The sequence below is a fragment of the Rhinolophus hipposideros genome (assembly GCF_964194185.1).
Source record: "Rhinolophus hipposideros genome assembly, chromosome: 22".
Lineage (NCBI taxonomy): Eukaryota > Metazoa > Chordata > Mammalia > Chiroptera > Rhinolophidae > Rhinolophus > Rhinolophus hipposideros.
The window spans coordinates 39768275-39785418 of NC_138068.1; the positions used below are offsets into that span (position 1 = coordinate 39768275).

The 17144-nt window shown below is 42.8% G+C and overlaps 1 protein-coding gene across 1 annotated transcript in view; it reads left to right on the plus strand.

The window, feature by feature from the left end:
• SLC24A3 (solute carrier family 24 member 3) overlaps nucleotides 1-17144 on the plus strand; it is a 525043-nt gene that overhangs the window by 493439 nt on the left and 14460 nt on the right. Inside the window, exons 13-15 of the mRNA XM_081033618.1 lie at nucleotides 3516-3682; nucleotides 6509-6623; nucleotides 7768-7880. Of these exons, the coding sequence (XP_080889744.1) occupies nucleotides 3516-3682; nucleotides 6509-6623; nucleotides 7768-7880 (395 nt within the window). The remainder of the gene's footprint in view (nucleotides 1-3515; nucleotides 3683-6508; nucleotides 6624-7767; nucleotides 7881-17144) is intronic.

Consider the following 17144-nt stretch of genomic DNA (forward strand, 5'->3'; position numbering starts at 1 on the left):
CAGCCAGTAGGGAATGCCGAGAGCCCCACTTGGATAAGTGATTTACTATCACATTGCAGGATTTAGGAATGTGCAGGATTCCAGGGTGCATTTGGAATCCAAAGATCTGGCCATATTCTGGAATCTGCAGCATTTCCCCCCCCCCTCACAAAATAACTCTGTCTTCTTGCTTTGTAATCCAGCCAAACAGTCTCAGTGTTCTCATCATTCACTTTACCATCTCCATATCTTAAATCTAACAAGGTGTGTAGCTGCTAAGAGGAAAAGACACTTTCCCTTTCTTAATAATTTGTTCTCTTTGCTTTGTTCTGCACCTGAAGCGGGATACCTTTAGACTTTAAAAAAAAAAATTCTTTGGTCTGTCTGAGTAGATTATTCGTAGTAGTGTTGTTACTGTTAATATTGTTAATACATATTGAGCATGTGATGTATATTCCCTGCACTGTTCACGGCGTTCAAAACAGTGGTGAACAAGCTAGAGAAAACACTATAGCATTTATATTCTAGTTTGGGGGCAACTGAAACTCAATGAGGAAACAAACAAGCCTGATAATTTCAGAAAGAAAACATGTGCTATGAAGCAAATTAACGCAGGTGATGGGAAAGAAAGGAGTGGAGTAGGTGGGGGTCTTATTTAGACTGCGTGATCGGAGGAGTCAGGTGACACTTGAGCTGTGGGTAAATTGCATGACCCAGCATGCTCAGCCATGTGAAGATCCAAGCCGAGGGAGCTACAAGTGGAAAGACCCTGAGGCAGAAAAGGGCTTGGAGTGTCTGAGACAGAAAGAAGGCTGAGGCAGGAGAGTACATAAGGAGGGAGAGTGGCAAGTGGGAGCCAAATCAGGTATGGCCTTGTCAGCCATAGTAGGGAGATATGATTTTATTATGAGGGCAGTAGAAACCAGTAGAAAGTTCTACAACAGCTTGCTTTTTGAGACTCTCCTTCTGGCTACTGGTGATGAGCAGATGGAGGTGGGGCAAATGTAGGAGCCGAGATTCCCCTTAATAAGCCAGTTCTTCAGCCAGGTCATGGAGGATGGAGAACCTGGCCCAGGGAGAGGCTGTGGAGTGAGCTGCAGATGGATTGAGAGTGCCCTGGGAAGGTTGCCAGAGTTGGTGTGGGGGGTGAAAGAATGGGGAAAGTCAAGAGTGATTCTGAGGATTTTGACTCCACCAATTTACAAACTTACATTGTCCCAGCCCCATCCTAATATCTCATATAATTCTCCCAGCTACTCTGTGAAATCAGTTTTGCTGTGTCCACATTTTACAAATGGGGAAACTGAGGCTTAGGGAATTTAAGTAACTGAGCCACTCAACTCAAACAGTGGGCATTGGACCCAGCGCTGTCTAATGAGTAAGCCCCATTCTCTCCTAGTGATTACCCTACCTTACTATCTGAGGAAGACCAGGGAGCCCAAAGGGATGTTGTGTAACTTTACTCTGCAGATTTAAGAAATTATTTGGAGATTGGTAAGAGATATAATGAAATAAGTGCTGGATACTGGTATGCAACTGTGAAATAAATTTTGTTAAATATTTCATTAATCACTGTTCGAAATGTAATTTTAAAAATATCTTTTTGGGCTGGCCTGGTGGCTCAGGCGGTTGGAGCTCCGTGCTCCTAACTCTGAAGGCTGCCGGTCCCATTTCCACATGGGCCAGTGGGCTCTCAACCACAAGGTTGCCGGTTCAATACCTCGAGTCCCCCAAGGGATGGTGGGCAGCGCCCCCTGCAACTAAAATTGAACACGGCACCTTGAGCTGAGCTGCCACTGAGCTCCTGGATGGCTCTGTTGGTTGGAGCGCGTCCTCTCAACCACAAGGTTGCCAGTTCGATTCCTCAACTCCCACAAGGGATGGTGGGCTGCGCCCCCTGCAACTAGTAACAGCAACTGGACCTGGAGCTGAGTTGCGCCCTCCACAACTAAGACTGGAAGGACAACAACTTGAAGCTGAACGGCACCCTCCACAACTAAGATTGAAAGGACAACAACTTGACTTGAAAAAAAAGTCCTGGAAGTACACACTATTCCCCAATAAAGTCCTGTTCCCATTCCCCAATAAAATCTTTAAATATATATATACATATATATATATATATATATATATATATACATATATATATATATATACACACACATATATATGTATATATATATATATATATATATATATATATATATCTTTTTATCTCTGGTAGGAATATAAATTGACACAGTCATTTTAGAAAACTGCTTGGCAGTTTCTTAATAAAGTTAAGTAAACACCCACCCTATGACTCAGCAATTCTACAACTGAGTCTTTGCCCAAGAGAAAGGAAAACATGCCACAAAAGACATGTACAAGAATGTCCATAGCCACTTTAGTTGTAATACCTGAAAACTGGCAACAACCCAAATTCCCATTCACAGGAGAATGGATAAGTCAACTGCAGTGAATTCACAGGATGGAGCACTGCACAACAATGAAAAGGAATGAATTACTGACAAATGAATCACACAAAAAATATTATGTTGAATAAAAGAAGGTAGACACCAAAACATATTATATGATTTCATTTATTTGAAGTTTGAGAACAGGAAAATTCGTCTATGGTGGTAGCAGGTGGGAGTGTGACTAGAAAGAGGCACAGAGAACTTTCTGAAAGATGGAGATCTTGATTGAAGAAGGGAGTACCTTTGTGTGTGCGTATGTCTTTCCAGAGGTGAGTGAGCACTTAAGCAGGATGGTAATAAAGGTCAAAGGAGAACTAATATGTTTTTCAAATATGAGGCTACAAGGAACTCATGGTCATATGGTCACCAAAATAAGCATTTATGGGTGTCTCTGAATCATAGCATCAGGTAGCGCAGAGATGGTAAGGTCAGGACACCACTGACAGATCCATTATCTTATCCGTGGCAGCAGGTAGTTAGAGAACCAGAAAGCAATTATTAGTATGCAAATCCATATCAGTTTGAGATACAAACATTCAAGCAGTATTATTACAACCTTGAGCTTTCAAATCATCTTTCAAGATAGCAGTGTGTTGACAGACGATGCTGAGAAATTTCACTAGATGGCGCTATGACCACTGACGCCTGGTCACATGGAAAGCTGTAGTGACCTATCCATGGGGAGAATACAAGAGGCCGACCGGTGGTCTTCTTAGCGCCCCTCCCCAACCTCTACTCCCCCCACCCCCACCCTTTTGTGTCCTGAGAATCTTGCGCATCCTTCGCACTTGGCCCCATCTTCCATGCCGTCCCCCTAGCCTTGTACTACTCTGAAATGACTCATTCTGTCATTTTGGAGGCCTAACTGGCAGGTGGGCAGTGGATAACTTTTGATTCTGCTTGGTTTTGAACATAAGGTTTTGTTGGTAGTGGAAAGCCACTTTAGTCTTTTAGGAAAAGAGCAACATAGTAAGTTTCATTTCACAGGCTGCAAATGTCTGGGAAAAGAAGTACGCAGGGCTGGTAGAGCAGAGAAATGAAGCTAACTGGGGTTTTTTGCCTTTTTTATTTCCCCAGCTGGCAAACTGGAAACAGTGAAATGGGCGTTCACCTGGCCCCTGAGCTTCGTCTTATATTTTACTGTGCCCAATTGCAACAAGCCCCGCTGGGAAAAGTGGTTCATGGTGACATTTGCCTCTTCCACGCTGTGGATCGCAGCCTTTTCCTACATGATGGTATGGATGGTAAGTGCGTTGAGGAGCCCATGGCAGTGCTACCAGTAGATCTCTGTAGAGGGAAAAAGATCCTCAGCCTGAGGGGAACATGGGCTGGGGTTTCACCCCGGTGACTATCAGTCGGCTGTTGCAGCAATAAGCTGCACAATAAACCACCCCTAAATCAGTGGTTTAGAATCACTAGCATTGATTTGGCTGCTCACACACCTGCATGTTGGCTGTGGTTGGACTAATCTCAGCAGATTCTGGCTCATCAGCTCTGCTTAGAGCCACAGCATGGTTACATTGGATTCAGGCAGCAGGTGGAAGTTTACGTCTTCCCCGTGTGTTTGCCCATTTTCCTGGACTGCTGGCTGCCCGGGGAATGCATTTCTCATGGTGGATCAATGGAATGCACAAGGGCAAGTGGAAACAGAAGGGGCCTCCTAGGGCCTTGGCTGTGACTTCCACTTACATTCCATCAGCCACGCCTGACATCAATAGGGTGGAGGCAATATACTCCACCTGCTCCCATGGACAGAACAGCAAAGTCACCAGTCAAAGGGCATGGAGGAAAGTGTGAGGAATTGGGGAGTGATAACCCCATCTATCAGAGTCACTTTCCCTATCCCAGTCTCAGTTTCTTCAACCAGACAATGAGGTCATTCAACCAGGTGACCACTCAGTGCTCCTTTCTGAAGCTAAAATAATGATTCAGGGATTGGCCTTGATTATGGGGCCAGAAGAGCCTCTGTCCCAAAGCCATTTTAGGAAACACAGCCATCCAGAATGCATTGCCCATGTGTGACTGTACTTTTTAACTGGGGTGCAAACCTAATTCATTATAACTGGAGTTGGGCAGAAATTAAAAGCCATGACAAAATTATATAAATCTACATTAATCTTGCTTGAATGCTAAACAGAAATGCAATATATGGATTATGGAGAATTAAACTCAAGAACTGACAAAGATTCTGAAAAGATTACTTGGGAGGTAGTAACAAATTTGTAAACTTAACACAATTAACTCATAATTATCAGAGAAAAATAATTATTGTTTTCAACCCAAATCTTATATAGCCATGGGTTTCTCCCTCATCCTGTGTTCATTAACATTTTTATTTGACATATTTAATGGGTGCCATCTCTGTTTCAGGTGGGAGACTAGTAGTGTTGGTGTCCCTGACCTTCCAGTGCTAAATGGTTTTCTCCCAAGTCCACATACATGCAAACTCACCCACTGATGTGACTAATGTAAGGTTCACCCTCCTTCTGTTTGCCTCCATCTGCTCTGGTAGAGGTTCTAAAAAGTCCTGAGAAATGGCCAGGAGTGGGGAGAAAACAAGGGGAGCACGAGACCTGGCCCAGCCAACTAGGGAATCGGTTCCCCCAAATTCCAGACTCAACCGCAAGCATCATAATAACAGCAGTTCCTTTCCAGGCCCCAATGAGCCAAACCGGATTCCTGCAGGAACACAGCTGAGGGTTAGAAAGGAAAACAAGGTTTGGCCAGGATGCTTGTGGCTCCATTTCTCAAATAGAAATGTGTGTTTCTGCATCTCACTTTACTCCCTGGAGACACCCCAACCAAGTTCAATTAAGCACTGAATGGATATAAGGTACGTTCTCTGGTTCGAAAAGAAGCAAACCAGGCATCTCAATGGATCTAACTTCCCCCAAACTTTGGATGTGGAAGGAGCAACTGGAGGAAGTCAGGGTGTTATGTGTGGATGTCCCTTTCAGTTGCTGGCCTGAGAGGAACTATCAGGAGAATGTGCTACTCACAACATGTGATTTGCATTTCTTGTAACTATAGAGAGTGAGGAGGTCAAGTGGCATCCTAAAATGACCAGTTCATCTCAGCTCCTTTAAGTTATCCTTTCTTATGCCAACATATAGGGAGTCAGTCTCTTTCCCCCTCACCTCTCTTTGGCCACTGCCCCCATCCTCATCACGATGTCTCACCAACTGCTTTCCTCTCAATTTTCCCATCTGGAAATTAGGGGTCTAGAATGGGCTTATTTACATAATGAAAGCAATGTCTCAGGTATCACATGTTTCCACCCTCTGGCTAAACCCCTCCAATGTAGACAAAGGCACTGCCTGTGCAGGTAAGCCTGCCTGCCTGGTGCTAATGTGCCCCGTGATTATTAGCATGTTTGCCCTGGGCAGTGTCTCAGTTTCCTTATCTGAAAAATGGAGATAATAATAGCCCCTGTTTCAGAGGGTTGTTGTGATAATTAAATAAGTTAAAACCCATGAACATCACTGAGCGCAATGCCTAAGTACTAAATAAACATACCTGATTTGGTGCGGAAGATGAAGTTGACAACCATGATGGCACCAAGCTTCAAGGGAGAGCGGAAAGGAATCAACGGCTCACGGCGTTTCCTACAAGACTGAATGGTGTGAATTCAGCCCCTTTCCAGTCCTTGTACATTCTCACTGTGCATCTCTTTTCTTCGAAGCTCAAATTCACAGCACAGTGTGGTAGCCATGTATTTGGGTTTCCCAGGACCATCTTCAGTTTAAATATCCTGTCCCAAAATTGCCTTTTCCCAGAAACTCTGTTTTTTCTCTCTCAAGCCTCCAGTCTCGCCTGAAAGGAACATGTGAAAAAGACCAACCTTTGATGGGAAATCATGGGCTCCACAAGTACACCCTGGTCCCCTGACCTGCAGCCCCGGTATACTGCACTAGAAGCTTTTCGCACTCTTGTCTTGGTACAGAGAGCAGATGTTGCTTCCTGGAGAGACCACCCAGATTGCAGCCTGTTTTGCTTGGTGGTTAGAGGATCCATGGGCAGATAGGACTGGTGTCAGCCCTCAGCTCACCACCTCTTTCTGGTTCTTCTAGGTCACGATCATTGGTTACACGCTGGGGATTCCTGACGTCATCATGGGGATCACCTTCCTGGCAGCCGGAACCAGCGTGCCCGACTGCATGGCCAGCCTCATTGTGGCCAGACAAGGTAGCGCTCCAGTGCGATGGGTATGGAAAAGGAAGGAAGGCCTTCCTTTTGAGGTCAGGAGGTCCACATGACTATCACTGGGCCATCAAATTCTGGCTTGGAAGGAGTAATGAATGACTGCAGTTCCATGTCGGTCAGAAGGCTTCTTGGCATCAGAAGATCAGGGAAACAAACAAGCCAGAAGGTCCTTGAGAAAGGCAGAGACATTTTCTAAGTAGTACCCACACCCCCTTTTGGAGTTCATGTTACCATTCCTCTATTATTAAAAATAGTAATAAATATAATGATAGCTAACCTTTGCTGAGCACCACACATTGAGCAAAGCAATTTAGACATATTATCTTATTTAATTTAACTCTATGAGCAGTTGTTGTTTAAGTTAAATAAGATAATATGTCTAAATTGAGACATATTGTCCCTAAAATGAGGGACAATTGTGCACTCATTTTATGGGTAAGGAAACTGACGCTTCAAGAGGACAGACGCCATAGCTTAAAGTTTACCCAACTGCCGTACTCCTCAAAGTGGCAGTTGCCAGAGGCCACTCTTTAGTGTGTGACAGACCCTCCTCTCCTTCCAAACCAAGCTCACAGTTCACCTTCCCAGATGTACGCCTCCCATGGCCATGTCCTTCCCCAGCACCCACTCTAATTTATATGCCTGATTTGTCCTAGAGGGCCTTTGTTTTCAACAAACACAATGTGTAGCTATAACACTTAGCACAGTGTAGTCTACAAGCCCTCACATACTTCTCCTGGTTACATTAGTTTTCTTAATATTGCTCAATTATTCAGAAGAACTGAATACAGTGTAGAGCAGGTGAGTGATGATACTAATATGTGTGGGTTGGTGAGATCAGGAGCTGCTTTATAAAACGGTGATCATATTTGAAGTAAAGGTCAACAGTCCAAAGAATGGATATTTTATTCTGCTCTATTGAAAATACATATTCTATTCTATTGACTCTGTATTTTACAATTGATAATGATTGTAATGGTCTGGGAGAGAACCAAAGCCGTGAGCATGCAGACCTGCCAGCTAGGTCTCCTGCTGTTAGATCAAAAGCTTGAGAGAATCACTCATGGGGCCTCTACGTTTCCCCTTGGATCATCTCCCTCACTCGCGTGACTCCTTGTCATTGCAGGCATGGGAGACATGGCCGTGTCCAACTCCATTGGGAGCAATGTGTTTGACATCCTCATCGGTCTTGGTCTCCCCTGGGCCCTGCAGACGCTGGCTGTGGATTATGGATCCTACGTAAGTGGTTTTTCTCCATGGCTTCTCTTTAAATCCGGGGCTACACAGACTCTGTTTTCCGTGGCTTCGGCCACTGTGACTTTGTCTCAAGGCAAGGAGATGTGGAAATACTAATGTTGAGGGGGAAGCAGCATCTCCCCAACAAAGTCCTTCCAAAGTCAGGCTTGAGGGGACATTCAGGACTTAAGAGCAGAGTTGGAAAACTTTTTCTGTAACTGGTCAGAGAGTAAATACTTCAGGTTTTGTGGGCCAAATGGCCTTTGTCACACTAACTCAGCTCTGCTGTTGTAACCTGAGCTGCCATAGACGATACAGAAGCAAATGAGTGTGGCTGTTTAAGTACAACTTCATTAATAGAAACTGAAATTTGAATTGTTTTATATAACGTCCACATGTTGTGATACTTTTACGATTCTTTCATTTTTTTTCAGCCATTTAAAAATGTAGAAATCATTCTTAACTCATGAGCTATGCAACAATGGGTGGTGGGCCAGATTTGGCCCAGGGGCCCTAATTTGCTCTAGTGTATTTGTTTTGCATACAGAATATTTTTATTCGTAAAGGAAGGGACACAAAATACAAGATGCCCTTTCTGCCAGGGTTCTGGCAACTATCATACCCTCCTGTGCTGTCTTTCGAGATGAAGCTGATTATTACAATGGTACTTTGGTTTTCGAACGTCTCCGTTGACGAACATTTCGGTTTACTAACGCCATAAATGTTATGGATCTATGGTATCATTAGATAGTAAAATTCATACTAAATTTGCAGCTTTAGGGGTTGATTTTAAAGGTCTGGAACAGATTAATCCATTTTGCATTACTTTCTATGGGGAAACCGTGGCTTGGTTTTCGAACGTTTCAGATCTTGAACGGTCTTCTGGAACAGATTACATTCGAAAACCGAGGTACCACTGTACTTCAGGTAGACACGCAGGTGGATGACACAGGTGGTCCAGGTAGACTTTAATACTCTTTCCCAACTTGCCAAAATGTTTACCTTCTGCTAGTGGAAACTTCTGACCTAAACTTGTCCAAAGACTAAGAAAGACATTGCAATTAGTGATTTCTTCCTGTAGCTGGAAGAAAACAGTATTGTGCATCTGAAGTTTTTACACTCAACCCAGTGCTGCGTGCTCCTCTAAATGTATTGCTGAGCCTGACTTTAGTCTATCTGTACAATATGTTGTAAGTAATTATGTATTCTACAGAGAATATTGTAGCTCATTTTACCAAATAGTAGTTGTCTTCAAAGTTTCTTGACAAATGGCTATTTCAGCAAGGGAAGGTATATCCAGCTGGTGGCAATTGTTGGAGAGGAAGAGGGATTCCCTTCTTCAGTTTTTATGGCTGCACTAGTAATAAAATAATAAAATTGACACAAGACTAGATTAATAGGAGAAAAAAAACAATTTAATATGAGTCAACAGCAAACAAAAAAAAAGAAAAACAAAAAAAGGAAAAAATATGTGTGCACAGAAGAATCATAGTATGATGCTCAGATCATAAAATGAGACTCTAAGAAATTATCAACCTAGGCACCTTTTATACTTTTTAGACAACGAAACAATGAATCTGTGATAAACTGACAGAACAAGGACACATTAGAAAGAAATCTAAGCTACAGAGAGCAAACTGATGGTTGCCAGAGGGGAGAGGTGTTGGGGAGTTGCGTGAAAAAGGTGAAGGGATTAAGAAATACAAATTGGTAGTTACAAAATAGTTACCAGGATGTAAGGTACAGCATACAGAATATAGTCAATAATGTTGCAACAATTATGTATAGTGCCAGGTGAGTACTAGACTAATCGTGGAGATCACTGTGTAAATTATATAAATGTGTAACCGCTATTCTGTACTATTCTGTACACCTGAAACTAATATAAAATAATATGAATGTCAAAAGAAAAAGAAAGGAATCTAAGCAAGGTTTGGGTATTAGCCAGTGAGGCATCTAAACAAGGTTTGGGCTCGTGTAGTAAATTAGTAAAGGCATTACTACATTTGTTTAGATAAGCTTTAGACTCTGGATTCTTTTATAAAGTTTTTTCTCAGCTCTCTGGAACAGTAAGGGCACCTGTCACGTAGGAGATTTATCTCCGCTTTTAGGGAGCCAGGGAGGTCAGAGTTTTCTGCTTGCACTGGCAGATTCTTAAGTAACTTTAATTGTGGGATATCTTCGGGCAGCCTGCCCTGGGCCCTGACCTGATGAAATGGAAATCCACATAGAAAGACCATGTTTTGGGTTCATGCACAGTTACCGCTAAGAGATTTCATCAGAGGTTATACTTGATTTTCGGTGCCTTGTCCCTCTTTCCAAGGGCTCTAGCTCTTCTAAATGCAATGTTCTGTCTCTCATTTAATTTCCTGATCCATCTTTATAGCCCATCTTCATTGGAATCCTAGATTCTGCCTGGCTCCTCTGCCCCTTCACTCCCCTCAGAGCACTGGGCATGGATCTATTGAGTTCATCATCAATCCACCTCCTTTATTCCTCTGTCTGTTTCACCTTCTCACTTACCTTTTATCGAAGTTATGAAGAAGTAAAATTCAGACCTGTGTGAATTTCAGTTGCTTATTGTCTTTTCAGGTGGCTAAAATCAGTTAACAAAAAGGTGAAAAGAGACTACATTCTAAATAACCTGGGAAATCAATCCATGAATAACAGATTTTTACCACATTGACTCTCTCTAGGGAGGGATAAACAGGCAGGAGCAGGGTATGCAAATCTGTCCAATCTTACCCTAAGATCCAGTAAGTTTATTTTTTTCCTTACTGGTATTACAGGGTGCAATCATGGAAGATAAAATCAAAAACTTTCAAAACCAAAACTCAGAACTCATCCTGGAAGAAAACCAGTTTGTCTAACCAGCTTTAAAATCTTCCTGACTGAACATGGATATCAAGCCTAGAATTCCAACACGAATAGGCACATTGTCTGCCATAAACAATTCCCTAATGGTCTACCCTCCTTTCCTCCTCTCTAACATTCTCCCAACACTCTTCAGAGAACATAAAATTGAACAAAATTCTCATATCAGTAACACTCACAGTCATGAAAACATACCCTTTTCAGGTCCCAAACTCTAGTGACAGGGTGACATGAAGACAAAAATTTAAGCCCTATTAGATGTTTGGCCCAAATTCATGTTTTCCATCTGTAAATGACATAATTGGGTCACTCTGGTAATTCTGCTGGAATTACACAAGGAGCACATCTAATCCTGTGGAAGAAGATCGTCTTTATCCTTGAAGTGAAGGGGGAAATGCAAAAGAAAAGGCCACTTCTGGTTTATGATCAACAGCCACGGCACACAGAAAGTGCTTTTAGGGGATACTTTTGGTTGGAAAGACTGGAAAAAGTTGTGTCACATTGTGTTATAATCCAAATGCTGCTGTTTCTGTGACTGGTGCCTTCATTTTATTCCAGGGATACAAACACCCAACGTAGGCCTCCCTTTTTGAAGGTAGAAATTCAGTAACATAATCTATAAACAGTTCATGAAGCCCAAGGAAGTTAAGGAGATTTCATTTGTATATGGTGTGAGGTAGAGTCCATTCTTTTGTATGTGGATATCCAGTTGTTTCAGTACCATTTGTTGAAAAGGAGAGTTCATTTTAAACTTTAAAAATTCTAAGGAAAAAATTCTAGTTAATTTCTTTTTCAGTGATATTCACCATTTAGGAACTGTTAGGAAGCTCATGATTACATTTCAGTTAAAGTTGTGTATCCTAGAATCTTGTAGTTCCTAAATAGTGGTTATCTTCAATATCAGGAAAATTTTTCATCCCAACTAAGTCAGAACTAAAATATAAATAGGCAAGAAGCAGGGAAGTTAACAGGTGAGTTAAATCGGGGGTGACAGAGTTATAAAACCACCCCCAGATCATAGTGGCATTCTTTAAAATGCTACTTTTTGCTTATTTTACTCTGATAGTTTCATGTCTTTCAGTCAGAGGGCATTCAGCGAAGTGGAAATCCCATGAATCCCATGTTATTCTACAACACCCCGACTTCTGCCCACATGCCTAACTTTTCTAATCCTTCTACACTCTACCCAAATGTAGCCTCACGCTGCTCATCACGTAATCCCTTTCCCACATCCCTGTTAGCCCATTCTCTTCATACCTTGTCCAACAGTTATTTACCCACATTATCTCTCTGCTACTAGAGTTTGAGTGTAAGGTCTTGTCCACTTCACATTTGTCATTTATACTGCACCCATAGCCATCTTGCACATAGCAGGACATTTTACTTATCTAAATAGAAAATAAATTTAATTTCCTCAATTGTAGTGAGTAATTCCTCGTATGTCACTAGCTCCTGAGAGCTTTGCCATATTTCATCCCACTTAAATAATTTATATTCATGGTGGTGATTATGAGTCAGCAAGAGAAAGTTAAGAATGAAATATTTTCATCCCAAACAATTAAGGTGCTGGCATATAGAGAGGTGGACTTCAGTCTTCTGAGAATTTTACTTGCACAGACTACCTCTTTGCCTAGTAATGTTAGACCAAACAAGTGGCTCAGTATTTGGCCCAACCAACTTATATCTTTTGGTTTTCCTGGAAGCCAGGGGTCCCAGAAAATGGCCCTCTGGAACCAGACTACCTCACAGAGGGGGTAAAGGGGCCTCTACCAGGGCTCCCGTTGTCTTTCTCCAGCTCAATCTTCAGGGGTCAGCTTGGCTCATGTGTCACTCCTGTGTTTTTCAGCAGCTCCCATCAAAGCTTTCCTTTGCCCCTTTTTCTGAGTCTTCTCCAGAGAGGTGATCTCCCTGAAGGCAGGAACTATGTCTATCTTAGGCATTTATTGTTTCCTCTGTGCCTAGCACAGTGCTTGGTGCTTAGAATGTGCTCAACAAATATTTATTGGTTGGATGGATAGATGGATGGATGGATGGATGGATGGATGGATCCTAAGTTTCCATCAGCATCACCTCACCTGGGGAGGAAGACATGTGAGCAGAGCAGAATGAAAGAATAGGCTGACCTGAGAAAAGAGCAGGGGACAAACAAAACAACAACAAGAACAAATTAACATTCGCTGAGCACCTACTATGCGCCAGGCACTCTAAAGGCACCATGGTCTCATCTAATCTTGACAGCAGCTAAATAAGGCAAAGATTATTTCTTCAACCAGTGGTTATTGTGCACCTACTGTGTGCCAGGAAGTCAGTGAGGCGCTGGGAATATAGAATGAACAAGGTGGGCTAGATCTTCTCTCTTAGAGCGTTTATCAGGTTGGAGGAGACAGAACACCCATGAGTAACAAATACATGAGTGCACTAACTTAGGAGAACAAAACAGCCTATGAAAACAATAACACAGGTGATGTGATAGTGGGTGCGGGGTGTGTGTCACTCTAGATTTGTTGGACAAGGAGGTAGGTTCTGTGTCGAGTGGCAAATGACAAAAAAGGGTTGGGTGTGTGGAGGGTGGGGAAGCATTCTAGACAGAGGGGACTGCAAGTGCAAAGACACTGAGGCGGGCTGTGTCTGAGAATAGAAGGAAGGCCAGTGTGGCAGAAATGTAGGGGTGAGGAGGGCAGTGGTCACAGGTTTCAAATTAAATGCAACGTTGTTCTAAGTCCCCTTGTACAGATCAGGAGCCCAAAGCCCAGAGAAGTTAAATCACGTATCCAGATAGGCAGAGAAAAGATAGTAAGATTTCTTTTCTCAAGCCCCAGGGACCAAAGAGGGAGAAAGGGTACTATTGCCAAAAGGAAATCATGCCACAGCAGCTGCCATGCACAGCGGGGACACCAGGAGCGTAAAGGTCATCACTGGGGCAGAACCATCCGAGTTTGAGTCTTTACTAGAAGAAAACAGGGTCTGCTTATTAAGCCTCCAGTAAGTTCTTCAACTTTATGTAAAGAGAGAAGAACCAGGAAGAAAAGAGACCTCGACCCCCAGAATCCTGTTCTTAAAAGCCCACAGACACTGTGGCAGCTAAAATCCTCGCTGCCCTTGGCTGTGGTATATGATGTGTCTACAGTGAATTTCTAACTGAAGGCTGGAGGAACCATTCTGGCTTCTTCACTGAGGATTACCTGTTTACTCAGTCCCTGGGTCCCTGCCTGGCTCTCATTAGGCCCTCCAATGGTCAGCCCCCAGGCCCATCCACATTTTGGAGGATCACTGTATAACCTCATGCCAAGATGCAGAGTCACTTGGAAAAACAGTTCCAGGTTCATGGAAAAGTAAACTTAGGGGCTTATTTGCCACAAACACTTTTGTCTTCCCTCTTCTCCGCATCTAGCTTTTCCCAGGAGGGAGGCTTCATTTTCAGAAGGACACTCAGGGGCATTCTTCCATCTGGCATAGCTATAACCCCATGACATCTATCTACATTTCTGACATCAGAACTGAGAAACCTGTGTGGGTTTAATGGCCTCTCCTGCCCTTGCCAGGGACCTGCTAACAATTCTGAAACAATTTTTCCATCTTGACTGGATGGGATTTCCAAGTCATAATTGTTTAGGATAATTACCATCGAGACAGCTGTTTTATGCATGACATTAGATTCAGGAATTTGAGGGCAAGAAATGAAAGCAGTTTCACTGATTTTGACATTTCTTAACACTTCTCAGAAGCCAGCTAGCTATTTAAGTGCCTGCAATAAATAAATAAATATACATTTCTAAAAGTCAAAATGTGGAAAATGAGCACTTCTTGTCCCATTTTGGCAATGAGCTTCCGTTCCACATGCTCAATAGAACTAAGAAAGTCACTAGGCAGGGCCCAGGAAGCCAGGACAGAGCTCAGATTTCTGAGCTGAGCTTAGAAATGCAAAAGAAATCTGAGAAATAACAGGGGGAGAAAGAGTCTGTCTTTTTTCTTTTTCTCACCAGACTAGAAACCACAGAGGTAAAAAGAAGGTGTGATCAGAAACGTCCTCACCCCACACCGTCTGCCCAGTTTATTCTTTCTCTGATCAAACATTAACTGAATGCTTACTGTGTGCTAAGCTGGTAACAGTTGTTGGGGATGGTGCTGTGAATAGGACAGACACCTTTCTATGCTCACAGAACTACAACATCTGGCAGGAGACAGTTACACAAGCAATTCCAAAACAAAGCGTGATGTGTGTTCTCTCAAGGGCTCATGCAGAAGTTGTGGCAATGTGTGGCTTTTTGTGACAGGGGTTAGGAGCCCTGGAATGCTTGTGAGAAAATGACATTTCTAATGAGCATCTGAGATTATTGGAGCCGGCCAGGTAAGAAGAGGGAGAGGATTTTTTCCAAGCAGAAGGAACAGCCTTTAGAAGATCAAGATACAAGAAAGCTTCATATGTACACTGTGACCAGCTCCTGTGACTAGGGATAACGTGTGGGCACTGGGAAGTGCAGGAATGAAGCTAGAGACAGACACCATACAGTAAAGGATACTGTGAACCATGGTACCAGAAAGAATGAAGGGTATTAGAGAGGGACTGGTGCCTTTTAGAAAGAAGATTTTGACTACTACATGGAGAAAGGGTTGAAGCCAGACAAGACTGATGGCAGCATGAATAGTTATGAAACATTTGCAGGAGCAACACAGTACAGTGACCTGGACTAGGATAATTGTATCAGCTAGCTATTGCTACCATAATACTGTGTAACAAACCATCCAAAACTCATTATCATACCTATCTTCGTTATCACATATTTCTTTTGCATGCATCTGTGAGTTGACTGGTGTTTGGCTGATCCAGGCTTGGCTCCAAGCTTCAGATGGGTCTGCTCCATGGGTCTCTCAGCCTCTTTAAACCAGTGACTTCCTGAGACATGTTCTTCCCATGAGGAAAGGCGGGAGCACAAGAGGCCACCTCAGCTATGGAAGTACATTTCAAACTTATGTTTGTGTTAGTTCACTAATATTTCATTGGCCACAGCATATTTTGTGGCCAAACCAAAATTCAGGAGGCAGGGAAATACGGCTGCCCACCAGGAAGTGCATATATAACTCTAACATAGGGTAGGGGAACTGAGACCAGTGATTCACTCTGCCTTGGTAATAGCAGTAAATCTGGAGAACAGTAAATCTGGCAAAGCAGAAAATTGCAGAAAAAGAATCAGCATGCCTCAGTGATGGATTTCACATCAGGCCCTAAACATCTACTAATGGGGAGGTGAGTTGGAACAAGACAAGAGTTTCTTGGCCATTGTGAAAAGTTTGGATTGTATACTAAATGCCATTGAGGATTTCAGCAAAGTAATGGCATGCTTTACTTTACATTTTAAGATCATATTTGGTAGTATTTGTAAATACATTAGAAAGAGGCAAGGAAAAGAGGAAACAAGTTGGGAGCTGGTGACAAGCTGGGATGCTGGTGACGTGGGCTAAGGTGGTGGGAGTGTAGAGGGGGGGAAAGATTTTTCAGGAAGAATTGATAAGATTTTATGATAGATGCATGAAGGGGAAAAGATAAAGAGAAAAATCAAAGGTAACTTCTAGTTTTTTGCTTGAGCAGCTAAGTGTATTATAGTGGCATTCATAGAGGTGGGGAAGACAGCATAGGGAGTAGGGAACATATTTATGAGTAAGAGGAAATGTCAAGGGTTCCATTTAGGACAGATGAAGTTTGGCATGTCTGAGGGTCATCCAGGTGGAGATGTGAAGTAGGCAGTTGAATAAATGTGTCTGAAGTTCAGAGGTGAGGTCTGAGCTACAGGTATGAACTTGGGAGTCAATAGCATTATGTGGTTTTTAAAACATGAAGCTCATAAAGGAAGTAAATGTAGAGAGAAGAAAGAACCATATCATGATGTCAGGTAGGGAAAAAAGCCATCCAGTGAAGGAGAATGAGGAGCAGTCAGCCAAAAAGGGGGTAATTTGGAAGAAAATGAGGCCAGGAGAATTTTTCTAAAAGGACAGATTAGCCAAGCACATAGGGCTTTTTCCAAAGTTCTTCTTCTGAGCCCAGCTCTGTCAACCTACAATCGCCTCCTCCAAAGAGCCTCCCCCAGCCAAATTTACTACTTCTAGAATCATATGGGACTTCTAGAATCATCTCTGACGTGCGCGTCTGCCCAAACTGAGGGCAGGAACTGGATCTTACCCAGCTAGGGCTCCCCAGCACTAAGCAGATGGCTGTGTGGAATGAATCAATGAACCAATCGGTTCTTCATGCCTTCCAAGTCTTTTCTTCTCACCTTTTTTAGCAAGCATTCCCAAATCAGGTTCCTAATACCAGGACATTGTTCCAACTGCCAGGACCGGTTGTTGTTTGTTTTTTTTTTTCCTGAAAATGCCTGCTTTAACTCCCTAGGGACAACT